A 21,879-nucleotide genomic window follows, 5' to 3' on the forward strand; every position below is an offset into this window, starting at 1 on the left:
AGTATCTAGTAAACTAACAATCTAGCACTTTATTAGGTAATATTATATTATAAGCATAGGACAGGCTTATATTATAGAGCTAAGTTGCTGCTTTAATAATTTTAGGCTAGAGCTTTATTAGTAGGTTAGCTCTAATGCTTATTTTAATTAATTTTATAATCTCCTGCCCTACTCTTTCTACTCCTCTATTAGGTTTATAGGTATATACAGGTAAGCTCTTAATCTTAATACTATTATTAGCTACCTAGATCTAAAAGCAAGATTTGCTACGCTAAGGGAGCGTTATAACATTATTGTCTTATATAATCTTAACTATACTAAGCTTATATTAGTTAAGTATTAAGCTCTTAAAATTTTAAATACCCGCATAATCTTATTAAGGTTTTTGGCTTACAGTAGATAGGTATAAAGCTTTCCTAAGTAGTCGCACTTTAATACTAAGATCTATTACTTATAAGCTATACCTGTTAGCATGTTAAATAGATCCTATAATACCTAGTAGTATAGATATAGTAATCTTTCCCTTAGTTATCTTAATATAACCTATTAGGTATGTGTAATAGCGTAGTGCTCATATTTGCTCCTAGGAGTTCCTTTAATCCTAATATTTATTACTAACTTAACTAGAGCTTTAAGCACCTTAGGTCCTAAATAGCCTAATTATTAGTACTAAAGCTCCTTACTGTTGTGTCTTAGGTAAGTTGTCTAGGATTGTTAGGGTTATTTAGGCACTATGCTTTAGATTATTTAATAAGGGGTAGAGGGCTTGTATTCTAGGAAAGTTAAGTTAAACTTATATAGTAACTTAGCTAATACAACGCTCTTCTCTAATAATCTAAACTATAAGGTAGCGTCTAGCCTAAGGAACTAAACTCCTGCTTTAAGCAATTAAGCTTCTAATATAATATTTACATAAAAACCTTCTACTAACACTACGTTAGTAAGCACTAAATCTTCTGTTTTTAGACCTCTTGGTCTATTAAGAGCATTAGGGATTACTCTAGTCCCTCTGCCTAAGATTAGAAAAGCTTAAGTTCCTGCTTTAACTGTCTTATATTTAACTAATCTAAACAAGCTTTCTTCTAGGTAGCTTATATTATTAACTAGGTGCACTGCACCCCTATTATTAAAGATAGTGCTCTTTAATAGAGCGTAAGCTTCAAAGTCTATAGTTAAATAGATCCTGTTTGTTTTCTCTGCTATTAACATAGGGTTGATTAGTGCCGCTTAGATACTGCCTAGGTAGGTGATCGCGTTTTCTTTTGCCTTACCACTATAATCTTAATTAATACGATAGGACTTAATTAGAGCTTTTCTTATCTCTTTAAATTTTTAATTCCTATTAATTATTTTCTTAATCTCTAATTATTAAGTGGTAGTAAGCTTGTTACCTATATTAGTCTAAGCTTTAATAACGTTTTTATATTTAGGAGGTTTCTATAGGTAGGATCTACTATATAGGCATAAAGACTCCTTCTTAGGTTAATTAGAAGGTGGAGCTCCTATTATTGCAAATACTCCAGGACCCTTAGAGCTTAATCTTATGTTGTTTTCTTAGAGTAGTAATAAATAGATCTTAGCAACCTGCAGGAGGTTATAAGTTAGCTCTCCTATTACTAACTTTTTAATAATCCTTTAAAATATAGTTTAACCCTAATCTAGTAAGATCCTAGTAGATAGAGCTTTAAGATAATCCTGTACTACGAGCTATCCTTTAATATTAGGAACGTTATATACCTTAGCTTGCGCATATAGGATTGTCCACTCCTTCTACTAGTAATTAGCGTCTTAGCTACTTATCTTTGCCTTAGTAAGATAAGCTTTGTACTATAATCTTGCTAGTGTTACAGCGCTTAAATTAGTTAGCGCTAGGTTGTTGCAGAGCACTTAGATAAGTGCTTAGAGGGTTACTCTTCCTTAATTAACAAGCTCTATATAGGTAGGGGTAAGGATCCCTTAATCTACTATATTATTAACCTATATAAAGAGGTTCTAGATTACTAATAACTTTAATACCTAATCTAATAAGTAGGCTTAGTACTATACTATTTAGACTTTATACTACTTGCTTGTTATATTAGATAGCGTAATATCTATTAGCATGCTAGGCTTAATAGGTTTATTCTTAAAGTGGTTTTTAGTATCTAGAGCCTTAGGGTCTACCTCTACCTAGATCCCTTTAGTTAGGGCATAGTATCTAAATTAAATATACCAGGTAGGCTAGTTAGTTAATCTAGTAAGTAGGATATCCCCCTTTAGGATTTAGTCGCTTATAGTAGAAGAGTAATAAGTAAGCTTTTGCTTAAGAAATAGTATAAAGAAAGAGTAAAGCTTGCTAGCTTAGTGTCTAAGTTAAACAATACGCTTAAATAGATAGGACAATCTTTAATAAGGTAAAGCGCGAACTAGGCTTATAACTATAGAAATTTAGATTACTAAGGTTAGGAATAATTTAGGAGATAGATTATTAGATTATATCTACTACAATTAGACTTATATATATAGAGCTTTAGCTACCCTTACTAGAAGGTAAATAATTAGTAAACCTTCCTTACTAGAGCTCCTGCTTTTTGTTAGGCACTTGGCAGTGAGCTAGCAGTTGATTAGATAGTGGGTCATACAGGGGTATTAACCAGGATTGATCGGGATTGATCGGGATCAAGATGCTCCATGATCTAGTTAATATCCCTCCTGCAACAATTATTAGATTATATCTACTACAATTAGACTTATATATATAGAGCTTTAGCTACCCTTACTAGAAGGTAAATAATTAGTAAACCTTCCTTACTAGAGCTCCTGCTTTTTATTAGGCACTTAGCAGTAAGCTAGCAGTTAATTAGATAGTGGGTTATACAGGGGTATTAATTAGGATTAATTGGATCAAGATGCTCCGTGATCTGGTTAATATCCCTCCTGTAACAATTAGGATATAGCTATACCTAGAGGAGTACTACTAGCACTAAGTCCCCCTACTAGAAAAGTTATAGCACTTGCTATTAGACTTATTAAAGAGCGCAGAGCGTAGATAATTTAGACAGGTTTTAGCACGACAAATACTAGGCTCTCTATAGTAGGAGGATCTTAGGGTCTCCTTAGGAGCTAGAGAAGGAGTAGGAGTAGGAGTAGGGGCTTTAGGAGGGGCCTAGGGAGGGGCAGGAGCTAGAGAAGGAGTAAGCGCTAGAGATAGAGATAGAGCTAGAGGAGTAGGAGCTAAAGCAGGGATATACCCCTTCCTTAGCCTCTTAATCTTAGCTAAATATAACTATATATACTCCTTATAAGTAGTATTAATTAGGGCCTCCTTAGTAGTAGTAGTAGCTATACACTTAGCTACTATATAATCTATAATAGCCTTACGCGTAGCTATATACTTAGCCTCTTTAGTAGTATTAGTAGTAGTATGCTTAACCTTAGTAGTAGTAGCTTTAGTAGCGTAGGAGGTATTAAGGGCAGCGCAGGTAGAGTAAGCGTAAGTAGTAGATTTTAACTTTAACTAAGATATAGGTTAGTAAGGATATAGGTATAGTTTAGATCTTTAGGGTTATATAATCTTATAATATAAGCTATAGTAAAAGTTATAATTAGATAGATAGAGCTTAGAGCTTAGTCTAGATAATATTAGCGTGTAAGTAGATAGGCTAAATAAGGAAAATATACTAGCTCTAAACTAGTATCTAAAGAGTGCACTAATTTAACCCTTTAGATATATAACGCTCTAATTAGCTATACTACCTACTAACTACGCGCGTAACTATAATAAAAGATCTACCTATACCTAGGGGGTATGTTATAGAAGGGATAAAAACTAGATTATAGAGCATCTTAATCCTAATTAATCCTAATTAATCCTAGTTAATACCCCTGTATAACCTACTATCTAATTAACTACTAGCTTACTGCTAAGTGCCTAATAAAAGTAGGAGCTCTAGTAAGGAAGGTTTACTAATTATTTACCTTCTAGTAAGGGTAGCTAAAGCTCTATATATATAAGTCTAATCGTAGTAGATATAATCTAATAATCTATCTCCTAAATTATTCCTAACCTTAGTAATCTAAATTTCTATAGAATATTATTTAATAGTAATCTTGCCTAGACCTCGTTCTTTAGCTACCTTTTTAGTATCTAGCTCTACTATTTTTAGAGTAGGAGCAAGAGTTAGAGTAGATATAGTTACCTTCTTAATAGTCTTAGATAGTAAAGGTATAGCTAACTAGGTTACCTCCTAACTTGCTACTATTTCCTTCTTAAGTTTATTAATAGCTTATATTATACCCTTAATTACTAATACTATCTTAAAGATACTATTATAAAACCTACGTAATTTAGATAAGGTAGAGTAGTAAGTAGCTAAAAGGATCTTAGTAGCCTCTATATATAACAACGTAGGTAGGTAGGGCATCTAAAAGGTATCCTATATAACTTAAAGGCATATAGGAGTGCGCGTCTATATAGAAAAGGATAAGATTCCTACACCTATAGGTCTTGTATAAAAGGACAAGAAGAACATGCCTATCCTAATATAGGCGAGCAATTCTGCCTTATTATTACACTATACCCTTAGTTTAAGAATTAGTAACTATAATATATTTAGCTAGGGTTTAGGTAGCGTCTTAAATAGTAGTCTTAAATTACTTAATATCTAACTAAAAAGTAGCTAATATCTCCTCTACCTTATAGCCTTTAGGGGGGTTTATAACTAGACTATAATACTTATTAAGTATATTTTAAAGTGTAACAATAAGGCAGAATTGCTTGCCTATTATTCTATACCAAGTTAGGCCTAATAAAGGCCTGACTCACTAATGTATATAGAGAGCAGCTCGCCTATAATTAGGATAGGCATATTCTTCTTGTCCTTTTGTACAAGACCTATAGGTGTAGGAATCTTATCCTTTTCTATATAGACGCGCACTCCTATATGCCCTTAAGTCGTATAGGATACCTTTTGGATGCCCTACCTACCTGCGTCGTTACACTCACCACCTCGGTATAAGGTAAGCACTATAGGTGATATAGAAATAACAACAATGACTAAGATATTGTATATCTGTACTGTACCGGCATGTAGATACCTACAGGTACGATACACACAGACAACGCACATCCCACCCACCACTATCATCCCACCGCACAGTACACAGTACTGTACCGGTACAATATACACCCTCAGCCCTAATTATGTGCAAGGACCACCAGGCCCCATTTCCCGGGTTCCGCTATGCACGACAGTCGCTACCTGGATTGCACAACAGCGCACGAGGTTGATAAGTAGCACGAGTGTGTATAATGGTTGACTACCTACGCAAACGAGGGATACGCGGGTGTTGGCTACATCGCTGTCACACCCGAGCTCAGGCTTGTAAGGGGAATGGTGTGTGGGTTGCACTGTCACGTCTACATGTGTGTTGACTATGTTTTATATTGCATATCCAATCCATAGGCTATGACATAATACCTACCAGTCCATACCACTACCCAAACACACCACACACCACCGTTCAATATAAGCACCCCCTCCCCAACAGCCGAAGAAACACCAGGCGCCAAAGGCATCCAGACCGCTCTTCACAACCTGTCGAATCGGATCCTGGGGAACCCATCCAACTTTGCCACACAACCAAGTGTTGCACAATAGCAGACCTACGCTATGTACATACAAGACCTTCCGCAGCTGGGCCAAGTCAGTGCGATTCCCAGTCTACGGTGCCAGTGCGGATGACTGTAAATAGGAATGACAATGCGGCACCTGCGCCATGCAACCGCGGATTTCCCGTGCATACTCATGTGTACATTGGGACAATCGCGTCTTTGCTGCTGCGTTGTCGGATCCTCATTAACCATGGGTCGATCGGGATTGCATGCCGCAGCGTGCTAGTTTGAGGCTGTCATTTCGGTGCTTTCTTGGACACGGGGGTACCGGCATATACCCGCCTGTCATACCATAGGGTACCGGTACGGTATATACGGATTCCCCGTGCGTGATATCGAAGCTGCAGGGAAAATCATGGATGCTACCGTACCCACAATTCAAGTACGAAACAAGTACTTGGAAATCATCCCCCCCCTCCCCACTCTCGGCACCGATATCATACATCCTAGCGACTCGTCCTGCCGGTAGGGCGGCAAGTGCGACGGCGGTGCCTTACGGTACCGTATGCATGTCGTGGCGTGGCGTATCGGCGCCGTGCATGCGGCTGCGGCTTCACTGCCCGACGCCGCGTCGCCTCTTCACCGGAATCAAACATGTTCGCGGCGCGGCAATGGGGGAGTCGGATGCAGTGCAGTGCGGTGCGGTGCGGTGCGGTGCGGTGCGGTGCGTTGTAGACGGTACGTGTCAATAAGCTGTTGGTGAAGCGTCAGACTGTGGTTACCGGTACAACTTTACCAGGAGAAGAGCCGCTGTGTTGCTGGTCGTGCTATTTACGGTACCGGTATGCCCCACGCTGGAGGTCTGGAAAAAGGTGCATAGCGTCTAGGATTTGTGTTTCTTGGTTAGTATAATACTACAATACATACTAGTACCGGTACATACGATGACGCGGTTCCATGCTTCAGCAGCTGGATCCTGCAGATATCGTAGTGTGCCATTTGATGTACTTAATTTACAGCAGCAGACACAATAGAGTTGTAAGTTTTTCTGCGTTTGGATGCAAATTTCACTCATCGTAGATCAAGTAGTACTTGTGTAGCCGAGTGTTTATGTTCAGCCAGGTCGAGGCTGGGAATACGAGACACATTGGAAGAAACTGGCGAGTTTCTTGTCCTCACATGACATTTTTGCTTTGCTTAGTTACTGGGATTGATGTACCGGTACCTACAGTAGGTTTAACATTCTGCAACTTCATCTTTAACTACACTATAACGATCTCTTCCCATATTCTACCCAATGACCCTACGCCAGCCCTCCAGCAGTAAAACATGCAACACCCATCGCACAAAACTGTGCACCCAATGCCACTTACCCATCTTCACCCATGCTGATAGACGCATCAAGCCCAGATACTTTTCCCCCTCTTTCCCTCTCTCCCACTATCCTGCTTCCCCGCATAAGCAAAGAGACGAGCGGGTGGGGAAGCCCGTGTCCACGATGATGTAGAGAAGTGCCGTGAAGGGTAGAATCAACAATGGACAGCACGATGCACATCAGACTCAAACTTAATCTGCGTGTATAACGGAGCTTTGGGGGTTGAATGTAAATGGGACCGTCATGTCTTCTATGTCGCGGCTCAGCATTGTAAATCACACATCTCACGTCTTGCCATTAACCACTTCCCCCAACTAGCAAGCATCAAGTCACATCTTGAGACCCAATCTCCGACTGTAAACATGCAAACAGAAAACACATCCCCTATCCTAACTATACTATACACTTTCTCCACCAACCCACCAATCCCCCCTTTCCCCTCCCCACCCAAAAACACACCCAAACCAAACCCAGAAAAATCAGACTGAATGGAGATTGATAGTATTGATGTCAATGTCATAACCCCCCGCCCTGCACACCTGAGCCATTAAAAAAACCCGCAAACCCCAAAAGAAACAAAAAAACACCGCCCCCCACCCCCTCTCCCCATCCTCCATCATATCCTCCCCCAACCCCCAGAAGTAAAAGACCGAACAAAATCGCAACAAAAAAGGAGTGGGAGAGAAAACAACGTTTTCACTTTCCTACATCGTCTGAATGTTTACCTTTTTTTTTTGAAACAAAAAGTTAGGTAAAGAAAGAAAGAAGAAGAGGAAACGCCGCCCAATGCTCCCTTTCTCTTTTCTCTTTTCCCCCTTTCCCCGTTTCTTCCTTCAATCATGCTTGATCATCATCATACCTCTTCAGTCGTCGAGATCGTCCGTGTACAAGATGATGTTCTAGCACATATTCGTCCGTTCGCTCTCGTACATGGTGTTGTTGCGGATGAGGTGGGGTAGGGGTCGGGTATTACATATGGTACAAGGCCGGGGGGGAAGGCATGACTCCCAGCGCCAACGTAGTATACAAACGTGACAACGCTTTTTTCTCATGCATCATCAGGCGGTGTATTTGATGGAGGCGTTTAAAGTGCCATGGAGGGCGCTTGTCTCCTGTCGCCGCCGAAGCCACCACCACCACGTCGGTCGCCGCCGAAGCCACCACCACCACGTCGGTCGCCGCCGAATCCACCACCACCACGTCTGTCGCCGCCACCACCTCGGGAGAAGCCACCACCACGTCTGTCGCCGCCAAAGTCACCGCCACCCCTTCGGTCACCACCAAAGCCACCACCGCCGCCACCTCGACCTCCAAAGCCGCCACCACCTCGTCTGTCACCGCCACCTCGCCTGTCACTACCAAAGCCTCCATCGCCGCCTCCCCGCCTATCACCTCCGAAGTCTCCACCACCGCCACCCCGTCTGTCACCACCAAAGGATGAACGGTCACGGAAGCCTGAGCTAGACCCTCCCCGGCGTCCACGGGTGTTGAAGAGAGCAGAAGGTGGAGGGGGAGGAGTAGGCATGCCCCAACCAAGCTCTGCCAGACGGTTCGCCCCCTCGAGGAGCTCCCGCTTGTCGCCATACCACTGGTATGCGCCAAAGAGACCACGGAAAGCACCGTCGAGCTGGTCAGGGTAGACCTTGCTGTGTGCTTGGAGGCATTCGGCTAGGATCTTGCCAATGTTCTCTGGGACATCGGTCTGCTGAGACAGATCAATGGCGGGGCACTCGTATTCAGATGTAGCGTCTGCGAGGGGCAGATTGTTGAGACGACGGCGGACCTCGCTCCTCTCATAGCGAGAGAGAATGAGCCAGCCCTCACCTTCCTTGCCGGCACGGGCCGTGCGGCCAAGACGATGGATGTATGTGTCGCGGTCACGGGGAAGACCGACTTGGATGACATGTGTCACATTTGGGAAATCCATGCCACGGGCCGTAACGTCGGAAGAGAAGAGCACACCCGAATCTGCAAAACGGAAGTTATCAGCGGCGCGTGTTCGCTGTGCTTGCGTCAGTTTGGCGTGAATTTCGAAGGTGCGCAGGCCAGCGAGGGAGGGTCCTCCAACGTTCTGAGCCGCATCGCGCATCTCGCGTCGGCCGCTCTTGGAGCCCGCAGTGATCTTGTAAAAGACGGAAGCTGCGAGGGTGACCTCGGCGGTGCTGTTGAAGTAGATGATGGCCTTGAAGGGACGGGCATTACCAGACCGACCGGCGTCGTGTGACTTGGCCATGAATTCATACAAAAAGGGTATGATATTCTCGAAGCCATTGACGTTGACGTACTTTTGGGGCACGCGCTCATGTGTTGGTGTTTCCTCGTCAGAGACACACTTGGCGAAGTGGAAGCCGGGACGCATGGTGTTACGGACAAGGTGGACCACGTCGCGGGGAATGGTGGCGGAAAACATGAGATTTTGGCGTTCGCGCTCTGCAGGATCGGGCAGGAATGTCTTGATCTCATCAATCTCCTTGGTAAAGCCCTCGTCCATGAGGCGATCAGCCTCGTCCATGACCAGTGCATCCAGATTTGGGGCCTTGATGCCCGAGTAGTCGTCGGACAAGATATCCAAAATACGACCAGGTGTGCCGATGAGCAGATGGCAACCCTCGCGCAATGTCTGTTGGAGCATTTGCCGCTTCTGTGTTCCGCCCACCGCAGTTTGGACGATGATGCCCGTGTTCGCCGTCACCTTCTTGGCCTCGACAGCAATCTGCTCTGCCAGCTCACGCGTGGGGGATATGACGATTCCACGGATGTCATCGGCCCTTGCACGCTTGTAACCGCGAACCCTTTCGCCCAGCCCGGGCTCGTTTTGGATGATGCGTTGGATGACGGGGATGAGAAAGCCCAGTGTTTTACCAGTACCTGTCCTAGCTTGGGCGATGCTGCAGCTGGTTAGTGCTCTGTACAGACACCTGCTATCGAGAGGAGATGGACGGGCTACTTACACATCAACGCCACTCAATGCCTCGTTGATCGTCCGCGTCTGCACATCGGTCATGTTCTCCAGACGCATCTTCTTCGTAATGGTGTCGATGAGGTTGGGGTGGACGAGCCCCCGTGTGCCCAGCTCCTTGAAGGTAGTAATGAGGCCATTCTGCGGATTACTCTCCGCAGCCTGTGCCTCTGCTGCTGCAATTTGTTGCCACTTTGTGCTGTGGTGGAAACCTGCAAACGAGGCCTGGGCCAGGCGCGAGGTCTGCAGCGGTATCCTCAACACAGTCGAGGAATGTGTGAGGGGGGTGCGAAGGACTCGCGAGGATACAGCCGCCGTCGAAATATTTCTCGATAGCGTCGCGGGACCTCTTCGCAGTGCGGCAAACATGATGGATGGGTTGGTGCGATGTGGTTGCGAGACAACAGTCCGCGGTGAAGATTACAAATGAGAGATGGACAATTGCCTATACAGTCGGCCAAAAGACGACTTCTCGAGGTGAATAGACGTCGCCGCAGTAAATATGTGCAGGCGATGGACGATGGCAGAGTGGTTGTCTGATGTCTGTTGCCCTCTCCCTGGAAGTCCACCTACGAACTTTTTTCGAGGGACGTGCTTCCGAAAAAATACACGCTAAACCACAAGCAGACTCGCCACATTTGACCGATAAGATAGCACTGGAACACTTCAGCCAGGTAGGGCTGCCCCATTCCCGGAACACACATACATCCTCTACTACACATGCGCACTCTTGCTCTGTCCGAAGAATTGCCAAATAAATCTCCCTCTAGTTACAATATAGAGTTCAGCAATACATCATATCATGACTTTGAACCTTTGAACCCATTTGAAATGCCCATTCGTTAAATCATGCCTATGTCCATGCCCATGCCCAAACTTATATGCAAAACGCCATCCATACCCATCGTTGATGCTCACTGCGCTCTAGCGCCGCCTTCATTGCTCATCTTCGCCGCACTCACCTCCTCCAAACCCTGCTGAATTCCCCCAGTCACCCCTCGAATCCACCATAGAGCCATGTCATGAAGCGCCTGGCCCACCCTGCCCTCGTTCATCTGGCACACCGTCTGCGAGAGCCGCAACCCCCCGCGACTCATCTCATCTACCGTCATAACGCCTGTGTTGACCATGCGATTGGTGATCTGATATTTCCTCTCAAACTGGTAAGCTGACGAGATGAGGAGTCCGATATAGGGTAGAAGGAATTGTAGAATAGCAAAGGTGTGAAAGATGACGGCGGCAATGATGCGTTGGAGTATGGTTTGGTCTTGTGGAGATGGTATAGTCTGCACTTTCGTGGCTCGCTGGCTCGCCGGTGCCCAAGCATACTCTTCCACCATAGCACCCTTGTCCGCCAAAGCTGTTGGAAGAGCAGCATGGAGACTCACTATCTCTTCTTGTGTCAGCTCCGGCGGCAATCCTCGCAACAAATAGGTAATGCCATGTATGTATAGCTGTCGCGTGAGGGACGCCGACATCTCGTCGATATCTTGGAGAAGCATGTTCGATTCGCGCTGCGCCTGAGTGATTAGATTCCTGCCTGAATTCGGTGAGTACGCTTGCAGCCAGATCACGTCCGTGTACAAACCCACCTTGACTAGCATATTTCCAGTTGATCCCAGTAGCCGTCTCGTGCGCACCCAGCATGGGAACTGGAGCGCTTCCTGACAGGCTCGATTGCTCTGACGCATCGTCGGAGAAGTCGAACTCAGTTTCTGTGAAGCCAAGTGAGAAGTGATTAGGTGTTGCACTGCTGCTGCCAGGCCGTGTAGAATAACCTGGAGGGGGTGTCGTTGGCTCGGATGCAACCGACAAGGAGCTAGATTTGCTGTGTAAACCGCGGTTGCGCACCTCGTTGAGCGACTTTCGGAGTGAAGGGAGTGTTGGAAGGCGGCTCGTGACTACCGTGGGCAGCATTTGATAGAGCATGCTGGGTTGAGCAGGCTTTGGGGGTTCCAAGGCAAAATCCGTTTCTGTTTCCACGTTGGAAATCCTCATTTAATACACTCGCAATGTATTGTCGGCGTGAATGCTTTTCGCGTGCTGCAGGGGCCGTATCGTTGAATCCGCTCAACCAGAGTTGACCGCAAACGGGTACCGCAAAAAGGATCGATCAGCTTGTGAGGAGATAAGCATCGAAGACATGGTCGCAGGATTTTGGCGATGCCGTTCCCGCAAAGCGGCTATTCTCGTTTCAAAGGCCATTCTTCAGGCCGAGCATGGGTCTGAAGATTGAATTGAGGGAAAGCATGTGAAGATTGTCTGCTCGATAACGGCGCAACAGGGTCCATGGTTGCGATTACCGAGCACTTGAGCGCCAATCAGCACACCTCAACACCAACGTGTCCTGCGCATTGCTTAACTTGGTCTGCGTAGCATGGCTCATCCTGAATTTCACATCTCCCAGACCATTCGCAAAGACACAAGTTCCATGGCTCTACCGAGGCTGCGCGCGTAACCGCCGTGTTCGCGTACCCTCCACCCTAACAATATATTAACCACCACAAATATAAGGATATTAAGCCACGTATAGTAGGTATTATTGCAAGATTTTCTAGGGTATTAATAGATAGTAGTAGAGCTATTATATACTATATATATTAGCCTAGCAGAATAATATTCCGCCTATAGCGAGTAGTAGGTGGCAGAGGTTGTAAAGGGCTTAGGCATAAGCCTAAGCCTAGGTCTAACAAAAGATAGATAGAGACTAACACTACTACTAAGTAAACACGCTACACACCTATAAAAAGGCGTAGAGAGCTTACCTCTCCTTTAAGATACTAAATACTATTATTAACACTTATTATATTCTCTCTTAACGCTAGTCTATAATATTTTAGTATCTTCTTCTAAATATACTATAATAGTAATAGAGATAGACATACTAGATATTTAGAATAGTTAGGTGCAACCTAATATAGTAAAAAGGCTAATAGAGTAGGTCTAAGGATTAATAGAATAATAAGCTTAAGACTCTACTATAATAGCTATACTATATTAATAGAATAAGGAAATACGTAGTTAGATACTACTATAACCTACCTCTAAGCCTACTATTTTTAATAACTAATTACTACTACCCTCTTCTAACTTATATTATAAACCTTTTCTAGTTAGCTTACTATATAATAGTATATGTAATAACATAGGTAGGTAGGGCATCTAAAAGGTATCCTATATAACTTAAGGGTATATAGGAGTGCTATAACAATATATAGAAATCTAGATTACTAAGGTTAGGAATAATTTAGGAGATAGATTATTAGATTATATCTACTATAATTAGACTTATATATATAGAGCTTTAGCTACCCTTACTAGAAGGTAAATAATTAGTAAACCTTCCTTACTAGAGCTCCTGCTTTTTATTAGGCACTTAGTAGTAAGCTAGTAGTTAATTAGATAGTAGGTTATATAGGGGTATTAATTAGGATTAATTAGATTAAGATACTCTATAATCTAGTTAATATCCCTCCTATAACACACCCCCTAGGTATAGGTAGATCTTTTATTATTATAGTTATACTTATAGTTAGTAGGTAGTATAGCTAATTAGAGCGTTATATATCTAAAGGGTTAAATTAGCTTACCCTTTAGATACTAACTAGCGCGCCTTCCTTATTTAGCCTGCGCTTACGCGTAGATATTATCTAGACTAAGCTCTATAACTTTATCTACCTAACTATAATCTTTACTATAGCTTAAATTATAAGATTATATAACTCTAAAGATCTAAACTATACTTATATCCCTACTAACCTATATCTTAGTTAAAGTTAAAAACTACTACTTACGCTTACTCTACCTACGCTACCTTTATTACCTCCTACGTACTAAAGCTACTATTACTAAAGCTACTACTACTAAAGAAGAGCGTGCTACTACTAAGTATAAGGCTATTATAGAGCGTGTAGTAGCTAAGTATATAGCTACTACTACTATAGTTAAGATTAAAAAGCTAAGGAAGGGCACTCCTACCCTAGCTCTTACTACTCTAGCTCTAACTCTAGCTCCTGCTCCTCCCTAGACCCTACCTAATATCCCTACTCCTGCTCCCTCTTTAGCTCCTAAGGAGACCCTAAGATCCTCCTATTATAGAGAGCCTAGTATTTATTATACTAAAACTTATCTAAATTATCTACGCTCTACGCTCTTTAATAAGTCTAATAGTAAGTGCTATAACTCTTCTAGTAGGGGGACTTAGTACTAGTAGTACTCCTCTAGGTATAGCTATATCCTAATATATATAATCTATATAAGAATTTTTCCTTTATAATACTTAGTAAGATCTATACTAATAAACTAATAGCCCTAAGCTTGCCTAATATTCTACGCTATCCTTCCTAGTAAGGAAGTAGGTAGGTAAGAGCTAAGACCTTCTTAAGGATAAGAAGTAGAGGGTCTTAGTGCTCCTTAAGGAGAGTAAGGCTAAGTAGCAGGAGCTAGTAAAAGCTACTACTACTACTACTAAGCTTGCGCGCAAGGCTAATACTATAGCTAAGGGCGCCTAGAGCTCCTTATTAGAAGATAAGGACTCTAGCTCCTCTAAGGTTCCCCCTATAGATCCTAGGTTAGGGTAACCTAGGTAGCTCCCTATAGACTCTAAGGCACGCTTTACGCGCGTAATAGAGCTCCTTAGGGAAGCTACCTAGTTAATAATAGAGAGGTAGGCTATAGTTAGTTATTTTTATATTATATATTAATAGATCTTATATACTACCTTACTTTAATTAATACTATATAATATATACTCTACTATTATATAACTTTAGGTACTCCCTAAACCTTATAAATTATTATATAGTTAGGTTTTTAATAAGCCTATTAGCTAGTATATTACTAGTAGGTAGGTAGGTAATATAGAAAGATCCCTTTATATACTCTTATCTAAGCTATATATTTTAAATATCTATATAGCGTAGCTTAGTAGTAATCCTTTTATTATTACCTACTACTAACCTAATAGTTTATTAATTATTATAATTAATTATCTAGGTAGTATCTAAAGTAAGGTGTATTTTAGTTAAAAAGCGTTTTAACGCTATTACCTCTTTACTTACTTACTTAAGCGTAAGGAGCTCTACCTTAGTAGTTAAAGTAGTAATAGTTACTTATTAAGCTACCTTCTAAATAATAGGTTGTCTAAAGAGCGTAATTAGGTATCTATATAATAATTACTAAGTATTAATATTATTAGTAAATAACACATTACTATATATTATAAGCTTATTAGGATCCCTATTCCTATATTAGATTAATTAGTATTAAGTTTAGTATAGATAGATAATTACTTAATTAACTATATTAACGTGTTATTTAGATAGGTTAGTAAGGTATTAGGAGAGCTAGGAGGCTATATAGGTAATATTAGGGCGCACTATAATTAAGGTATAAAGGATTAATCTAACGCGCTCCTAATAGTCCTTAATCTCTTTTTTAGTAGCTTCTCTTATACTCTTTTTAATATCTTTACTTTATAGTAGTGTAGTAGGGAATTTTCCTATCTTTACTAGATTAAATTTCTTTATAATCTTATTAATATATTTATTATAAACAAGCGTTATTATCTATCTCTTTCTATCCTAGATTACTCTTACCTCTAGAAACTAGCTTATAGGTCCCTTTTCTTCTATAGTATATCTTTGCTTTAGAGCTTAGATAACTTTGTAAGCTTAGCTTATATAGTTTTAGTAATAGAGTAATAGGATATTATCTATATAGAATATTAACAAGATACTACAATCTCTATTAAAGAATAGGTATAGCTTCTCTTTAGAAGTAATAAGCTTATTTTCTTAGAGTATAGTTAAGAGCTTATTATACTATAATAATAGTAAGTCTTTTAGTCTATATAGAGCTTATTTAAGCTTAACGCACTTCCTAGGTATTTAATATCCTTTAGGTAGCTTATAGATAACTATAGGGTGTTAATCCCTTAAGGTGTTAAGGAAAGCTCTAACAATATTATATTAATATATCTTAAGGTTAAACCTAGCTCTAATAGCTATTGTAGTCCTAAAGGTTTAAGCTACTAGGGTAGCTGCGTAGGTTAAATAAATTAAGTTAGTAAGCTATAGATCTCCTCTTACTACTATCCTTGCTTTACACTTAATTAGGTAACTATCCTAATTAAGCTTGTATATAAACACCTATTTAAGTAGGAGTAGATACTCTCCCTTATTTAGCCTATTAATCTCCTCCTAGGTACTAGCTTTTAGTAGAGTATTAATTTCTTTATATACTATGTCTCTAAATTACTATCCTATTTAGTAGTTATAAAGATCCTTTTATTATTTTAGCTCTTTTTATAGAGCGTCCTAGTGTGTATTTCCTTTAGGGTTTTTAGGAGATTTGCTCCCTATTACTACTATAATTATAGTATAAATTATAATATTTAGTTTAAGATATACTAAAAGATTATATAAGGGATTTCTAATTAGATCTATATCTAATAGATCTATTACTATATATATCCCTATACTTATAGAGCCTCCTAGTAGTTTATTAGGGTCCTATCCCTAAGCTTGCTTACTAACACGCGTTAGTAGTAGTCCTTTAACTTATAGTTTTCTACTTTTTCTAGGAGCTCTAGGTGCCGCTTATAAGGGATCTACAGGAGATATAGAATCTAGTCCTAAAGCGGGTAGGTAGGAGCTCTGCTTACCACCCCTATAAGAGCTAGATAGGGTGCCCTTACCTATCTCTATGCTCTTATAGAGTAACCTACTAATAGCACTCTCCCCTCTAGGTCTTTCCTAGGAGATACTAATTATAGCGTTAAAATAGGTTAGATTACTATCCTCTTAGGTAGTTAATCCTTAATCTATATCCTATATAAATCCTTTGCCTCCTATACTAAAATTTAGTTCTAGTATTAGCTTAGGAGTTTAGAGTCCTATAGGCTTAGGGGACTTTATATAGATCCTTTATACTAAGCTAGCTATACTTAGTACCTACGCTAGAGGTGTCTGCTTAGGGGGTTATAAATTACTAGGCTAGCTAGCCTAATTATCTACCTTCTCTAGCTCTACCCTACCCCTAGCTCCTATACTAGGTTTAGTCCTTCTTGCTTACTAGACTCCTTATATTACTCTACTATAATATAAAGCTAATTAAAGATATTAAGCTCTTTATATACTTCTCCTGTATTATAGATCTTATCTTTACTAATAACGTTAACTATCTTTTAAGCTTCTAACTATTAAAGCTACTTTAGATCTTTCTCTTTATAGAAAAGATCCTTATTAAAGGTAATATTCTATATTATAATAATCTAATTAAGTAAGGGGATCTATATCCTATATATATTAGAAACTCTATATCCTACTAGATATCTAATATAACCCTAAGGGTTCACCTTAAAAACCCTCTTATAACACCTAGCTGCTTAATCTCTTTTAAGGGGGTAAGCTTAATAGCAATAGGCGTATATTCCGCTCTAATTAGGGCGGAGATTAGTAGTTGCCTCCCTTATCTGCTCTAGTTACTACTACCTAAAGTATCTAGTAAACTAATAATCTAGCACTTTATTAGGTAATATTATATTATAAGTATAGGACAGGCTTATATTATAAAGCTAAGTTACTACTTTAATAATTTTAGGCTAGAGCTTTGTTAGTAGGTTAGCACTAATCCTTATTTTAATTAATATTATTATAATCTCCTACCCTACTCTTTCTACTCCTCTATTAGGTTTATAGGTATATACAGGTAAGCTATTAATCTTAATACTATTATTAGCTGCCTAGATCTAAAAGCAAGATTTACCACGCTAAGAGAGTGTTGTAATATTATTATCTTGTATAATCTTAACTATACTAAGCTTATATTAGTTAAGTATTAAGCTCTTAAAATTTTTAAATACCTATATAATCTTATTAAGGTTTTTAGCTTATAGTAAATAGGTATAAAGCTTTCCTAAGTAGTTACACTTTAATACTAAGATCTATTACTTATAAGCTATACCTATTAGCATGTTAAATAGATCCTATAATACCTAGTAGTATAGACGTAGTAATCTTTCCCTTAGTTATCTTAATATAACCTATTAGGCATGTATAATAGCGTAGTGCTCATATTTGCTTCTAGCAGTTCCTTTAATCCTAATATTTATTACTAACTTAACTAGAGCTTTAAGCGCCTTAGGTCCTAAGTAGCCTAATTATTAGTGCTAAAGCTCCTTACTATTATATCTTAGGTAAGTTATCTAGGATTATTAGGGTTATTTAGGCACTATACTTTAGATTATTAGATAAGGAGTAGAGGGCTTATATTCTAGAAAAGTTAAGTTAAACTTGCGTAGTAACTTAGCTAATACAACGCTCTTTTCTAATAATCTAAACTATAAGGTAGTATCTAGCCTAAGGAACTAAACTCCTGCTTTAAGCAATTAAGCTTCTAATATAATATTTATATAAAAACCTTCTACTAACACTATATTAGTAAGCACTAAATCTTCTATTTTTAGACCTCTTAGTATATTAAGAGTATTAGGGATTACTCTAGTCCCTCTACCTAAGATTAGAAAAGCTTAAGTTCCTGCTTTAACTATCTTATATCTAACTAATCTAAATAAACTTTCTTCTAGGTAGCTTATATTATTAACTAGGTGTACTGCACCCCTATTGTTAAAGATAGTGCTCTTTAATAGAGCGTAAGCTTTAAAGTCTATAGTTAAATAGATCCTGTTTGTTTTCTCTGCTATTAACATAGGGTTAATTAGTGCCGCCTAGATACTACCTAGATAGGTAATCGCGCTTACCTTACTACTATAATCTTAATTAATAGGATAGGACTTAATTAGAGCTTTTCTTATCTCTTTAAATTTTTAATTCCTATTAATCTTTTTCTTAATCTCTAATTATTAAGTAGTAGTAAGCTTGTTACCTATATTAGTCTAAGCTTTAATAACGTTTTTGTATTTAGGAGGTTTCTATAGGTAGGATCTACTATATAGGTATAAAGACTCCTTCTTAGGTTAATTAGAAGGTGGAGCTCCTATTATTGCAAATACTCTAGGACCCTTAGAGCTTAATCTTATATTATTCTCTTAGAGAAGTAATAAATAGATCTTAGTAACCTATAGGAGGTTATAAGTTAGCTCTCCTATCACTAACTTTTTAATAATCCTTTAAAACATAGTTTAACCCTAATCTAGTAAGATCCTAGTAGATAGAGCTTTAAGATAATCTTATACTATAAGCTATCCTTTAATATTAGGAATATTATATACCTTAGCTTGCGTATATAGGATTATCTACTCCTTCTACTAGTAATTAGCGTCTTAGCTACTTATCTTTACCTTAGTAAGATAAGCTTTGTACTATAATCTTGCTAGTGTTACAGCGCTTAAATTAGTTAGCGCTAGGTTGTTGCAGAGCACTTAGATAAGTGCTTAGAGGGTTACTCTTCCTTAATTAACAAGCTCTATATAGGCTAGGGTAAGGATCCCTTAATCTACTATATTATTAACCTATATAAAAAGGTTCTAGATTACTAATAACTTTAATACCTAATCTAATAAGCAGGCTTAGTACTAAGCTATTTAGAGTTTGTACTACTCGCTTATTATATTAGATAGCGCGATACCTGTTAGTATATTAGGCTTAATAGGTTTATTCTTAAAGTAGTTTTTAGTATCCTAAGTATTAGGGTCTACCTCTACCTAGATCCCTTTAGTTAGGGTATAGTATCTAAATTAAATATACTAGGTAGGCTAGTTAGTTAATCTAGTAAGTAGGGTATCCCCCTTTAGAATTTAGTTGCTTATAGTAGAAGAGTAATATATAAGCTTCTGCTTAAGAAATAGTATAAAGGAAAAAGTAAAGCTTGCTAGCTTAGTATCTAAGTTAAACAATACGCTTAAATAGATAGGATAATCTTTAATAAGGTAAAGCGCAAACTAGGCTTATAACTATAGAAATCTAGATTACTAAGGTTAGGAATAATTTAGGAGATAGATTATTAGATTATATCTACTATAATTAGACTTATATATATAGAGCTTTAGCTACCCTTACTAGAAGGTGAATAATTAGTAAACCTTTGTTACTAGAGCTCCTGCTTTTTATTAGGCACTTAGCAGTAAGCTAGCAGTTAATTAGATAGTGGGTCATACAGGGGTATTAATTAGGATTAATTGGATTAAGATGCTCCGTAATCTAGTTAATATCCCTCCTGCAACACAATAATGTAACAACTTAGGTAGGTAGGGCATCCAAAAGGTATCCTATATAACTTAAAGGTATATAGGAGTGCGCGTCTATATAGAAAAGGATAAGATTCCTACACCTATAGGTCTTGTATAAAAGGATAAGAAGAATATACCTATCCTAACTATCGGCGAGCTATTCTCTATATATATTAGTAAGTTAGGCCTTTATTAGGCCTAACTTAGTATAGAATAATAGGCAGGCAATTCTACCTTATTATTACACTACCCCCTCCTGTAGAGAAAGGATAGTCCCTATTCTTAGGATTAGGTTTAGATCCCTTATTAAAGAAAAGCTCTTATAAAATAAATCTACCTTTACCTCTTGTTCCTAGGGCATGGACCCCTATCCTTAGCCTGCCTATAACTAGCCCTCTACTTACTAACTTTCTTATTCCTATATCCCTAATTTTTTAACTATTTAACCTAATCTATCTAAAATCTAGTAAGTATTTAATCTATATAATTAAGTAGTTACTAATCTAAATTAGAACTTTTAGCTATGCTAGTACTAGTACCACTAGGAGTCCTCCCTGTCGCTTATTACGCTCTCTATATAAGGGTAGTTAGGGCTCTAGCTAGGGGCAAGTTTAATAATTTTAATTTTAAGTTAAAGAATTCTAAGAAGTGCTAGTACTATATCTCCTAGAATAAGTATTATAATCTAGTAAGTATCTAAGTCTAATAGGGTTCCTTTACTAATCCTAGCAGATTCCTTCCTTTATTAGCCTAGAGTACTCTACCCTTAGGGGTGCTCTAGATAAGTACTATAGCCTAGTAGCAAACCCTACTAAAGGGGATAAGGATAAGGAAGCTATAGTTACTTATTAGAAGGATATTAAGTAGTTTAAGGCTACTATTTAAGAAACTACCTAAAACCTAGCTAAGTGCGTTACTATTACTAATACTTAGACTAAGGGTATAGAAGCTACTAAGATCCTTATAGCTATATATTATACTACTATATCTAATTTATATTAGCTTTAGAATAGTATTTATAAGATAGTCTTAGTAGTTAAGGGCTTAATAAGGGCTATTAATAAACTTAAGGAGGAAATAGTACTAAATTAGGAGGTAACCCTTATAGTATAGGCTAAGATAAAGGTGCTTAATAAGAAGGCGTCTAAATTAGTACTAGCTTCTATACCTGCTCCTGCACCTGCTATACTAGTTATCTAGAAGCTAGCTAAGAAACCTAGTCTAGGCGCTATCTTAGCTAATATAGAGTCTAAACTAGGTTCTAATAGAGAGATAGATATAGAATAAAGAGGTTTCCTAGTAGTAGTATCTTAGCAACCTTTAGGGTTCTAGAATAGTTCTAAATAGAATATAATAATAAATAGTAATAAAAATAATAGTAATAGATAGTAGTTAATAGTATAATATATAGCTAAATAGGATGTAAATTAGTCCTAATATTAGGTATAATTATTGTAAAGTAATATTAGATCCTCTTTACCTTTTTCCTAGGCCTAAATCTATTTTAGTAAGCTATATAGGGGACCTAGCTAATTTAGACACTATTAGTAGAATACCTATAATTTATAGGGAGCACCTATAAAGTTAGAGGCAGGATACTAAATAGGATTAGAATTATATCTAGCGTACTTAACCTTGTATTTTAGCTTAGATTAATATAATTTGCTAGCTAGGATTTCTTCTACCTCCTATTCCTCTATACTTTATATAGGGGTACTAGGGGGTTTTAGAGCCTCTTATTTAGGTAATAGGTCTTAGGGATC

At 38.9% G+C, this 21,879-nt stretch overlaps 2 protein-coding genes across 2 annotated transcripts; both read right to left on the reverse strand.

Annotated features, from left to right (window-relative positions):
- Positions 1–7,568: 7,568 nt before the first annotated feature.
- Positions 7,569–10,479, reverse strand: IAQ61_010903 (uncharacterized protein). The gene is made up of 2 exons (XM_066098975.1): positions 9,920–10,479; positions 7,569–9,856 (listed from the first exon to the last, which is right to left on the reverse strand). The coding sequence occupies exons 1-2, from the start codon at positions 10,294–10,296 to the stop codon at positions 8,053–8,055; spliced, it is 2,181 nt and encodes a 726-aa protein (XP_065951133.1). The 5' UTR covers positions 10,297–10,479; the 3' UTR covers positions 7,569–8,052.
- An 18-nt stretch (positions 10,480–10,497) lies between these two features.
- On the reverse strand, positions 10,498–12,175 carry IAQ61_010904 (uncharacterized protein). Its single transcript, XM_066098976.1, has 2 exons — positions 11,520–12,175; positions 10,498–11,467 (listed from the first exon to the last, which is right to left on the reverse strand). The coding sequence occupies exons 1-2, from the start codon at positions 11,923–11,925 to the stop codon at positions 10,842–10,844; spliced, it is 1,032 nt and encodes a 343-aa protein (XP_065951134.1). The 5' UTR covers positions 11,926–12,175; the 3' UTR covers positions 10,498–10,841.
- Positions 12,176–21,879: the final 9,704 nt, after the last annotated feature.

The sequence above is a fragment of the Plenodomus lingam genome (genome assembly GCF_022343315.1).
Source record: "Plenodomus lingam strain CAN1 chromosome Unknown contig_9, whole genome shotgun sequence".
NCBI lineage: Eukaryota > Fungi > Ascomycota > Dothideomycetes > Pleosporales > Leptosphaeriaceae > Plenodomus > Plenodomus lingam.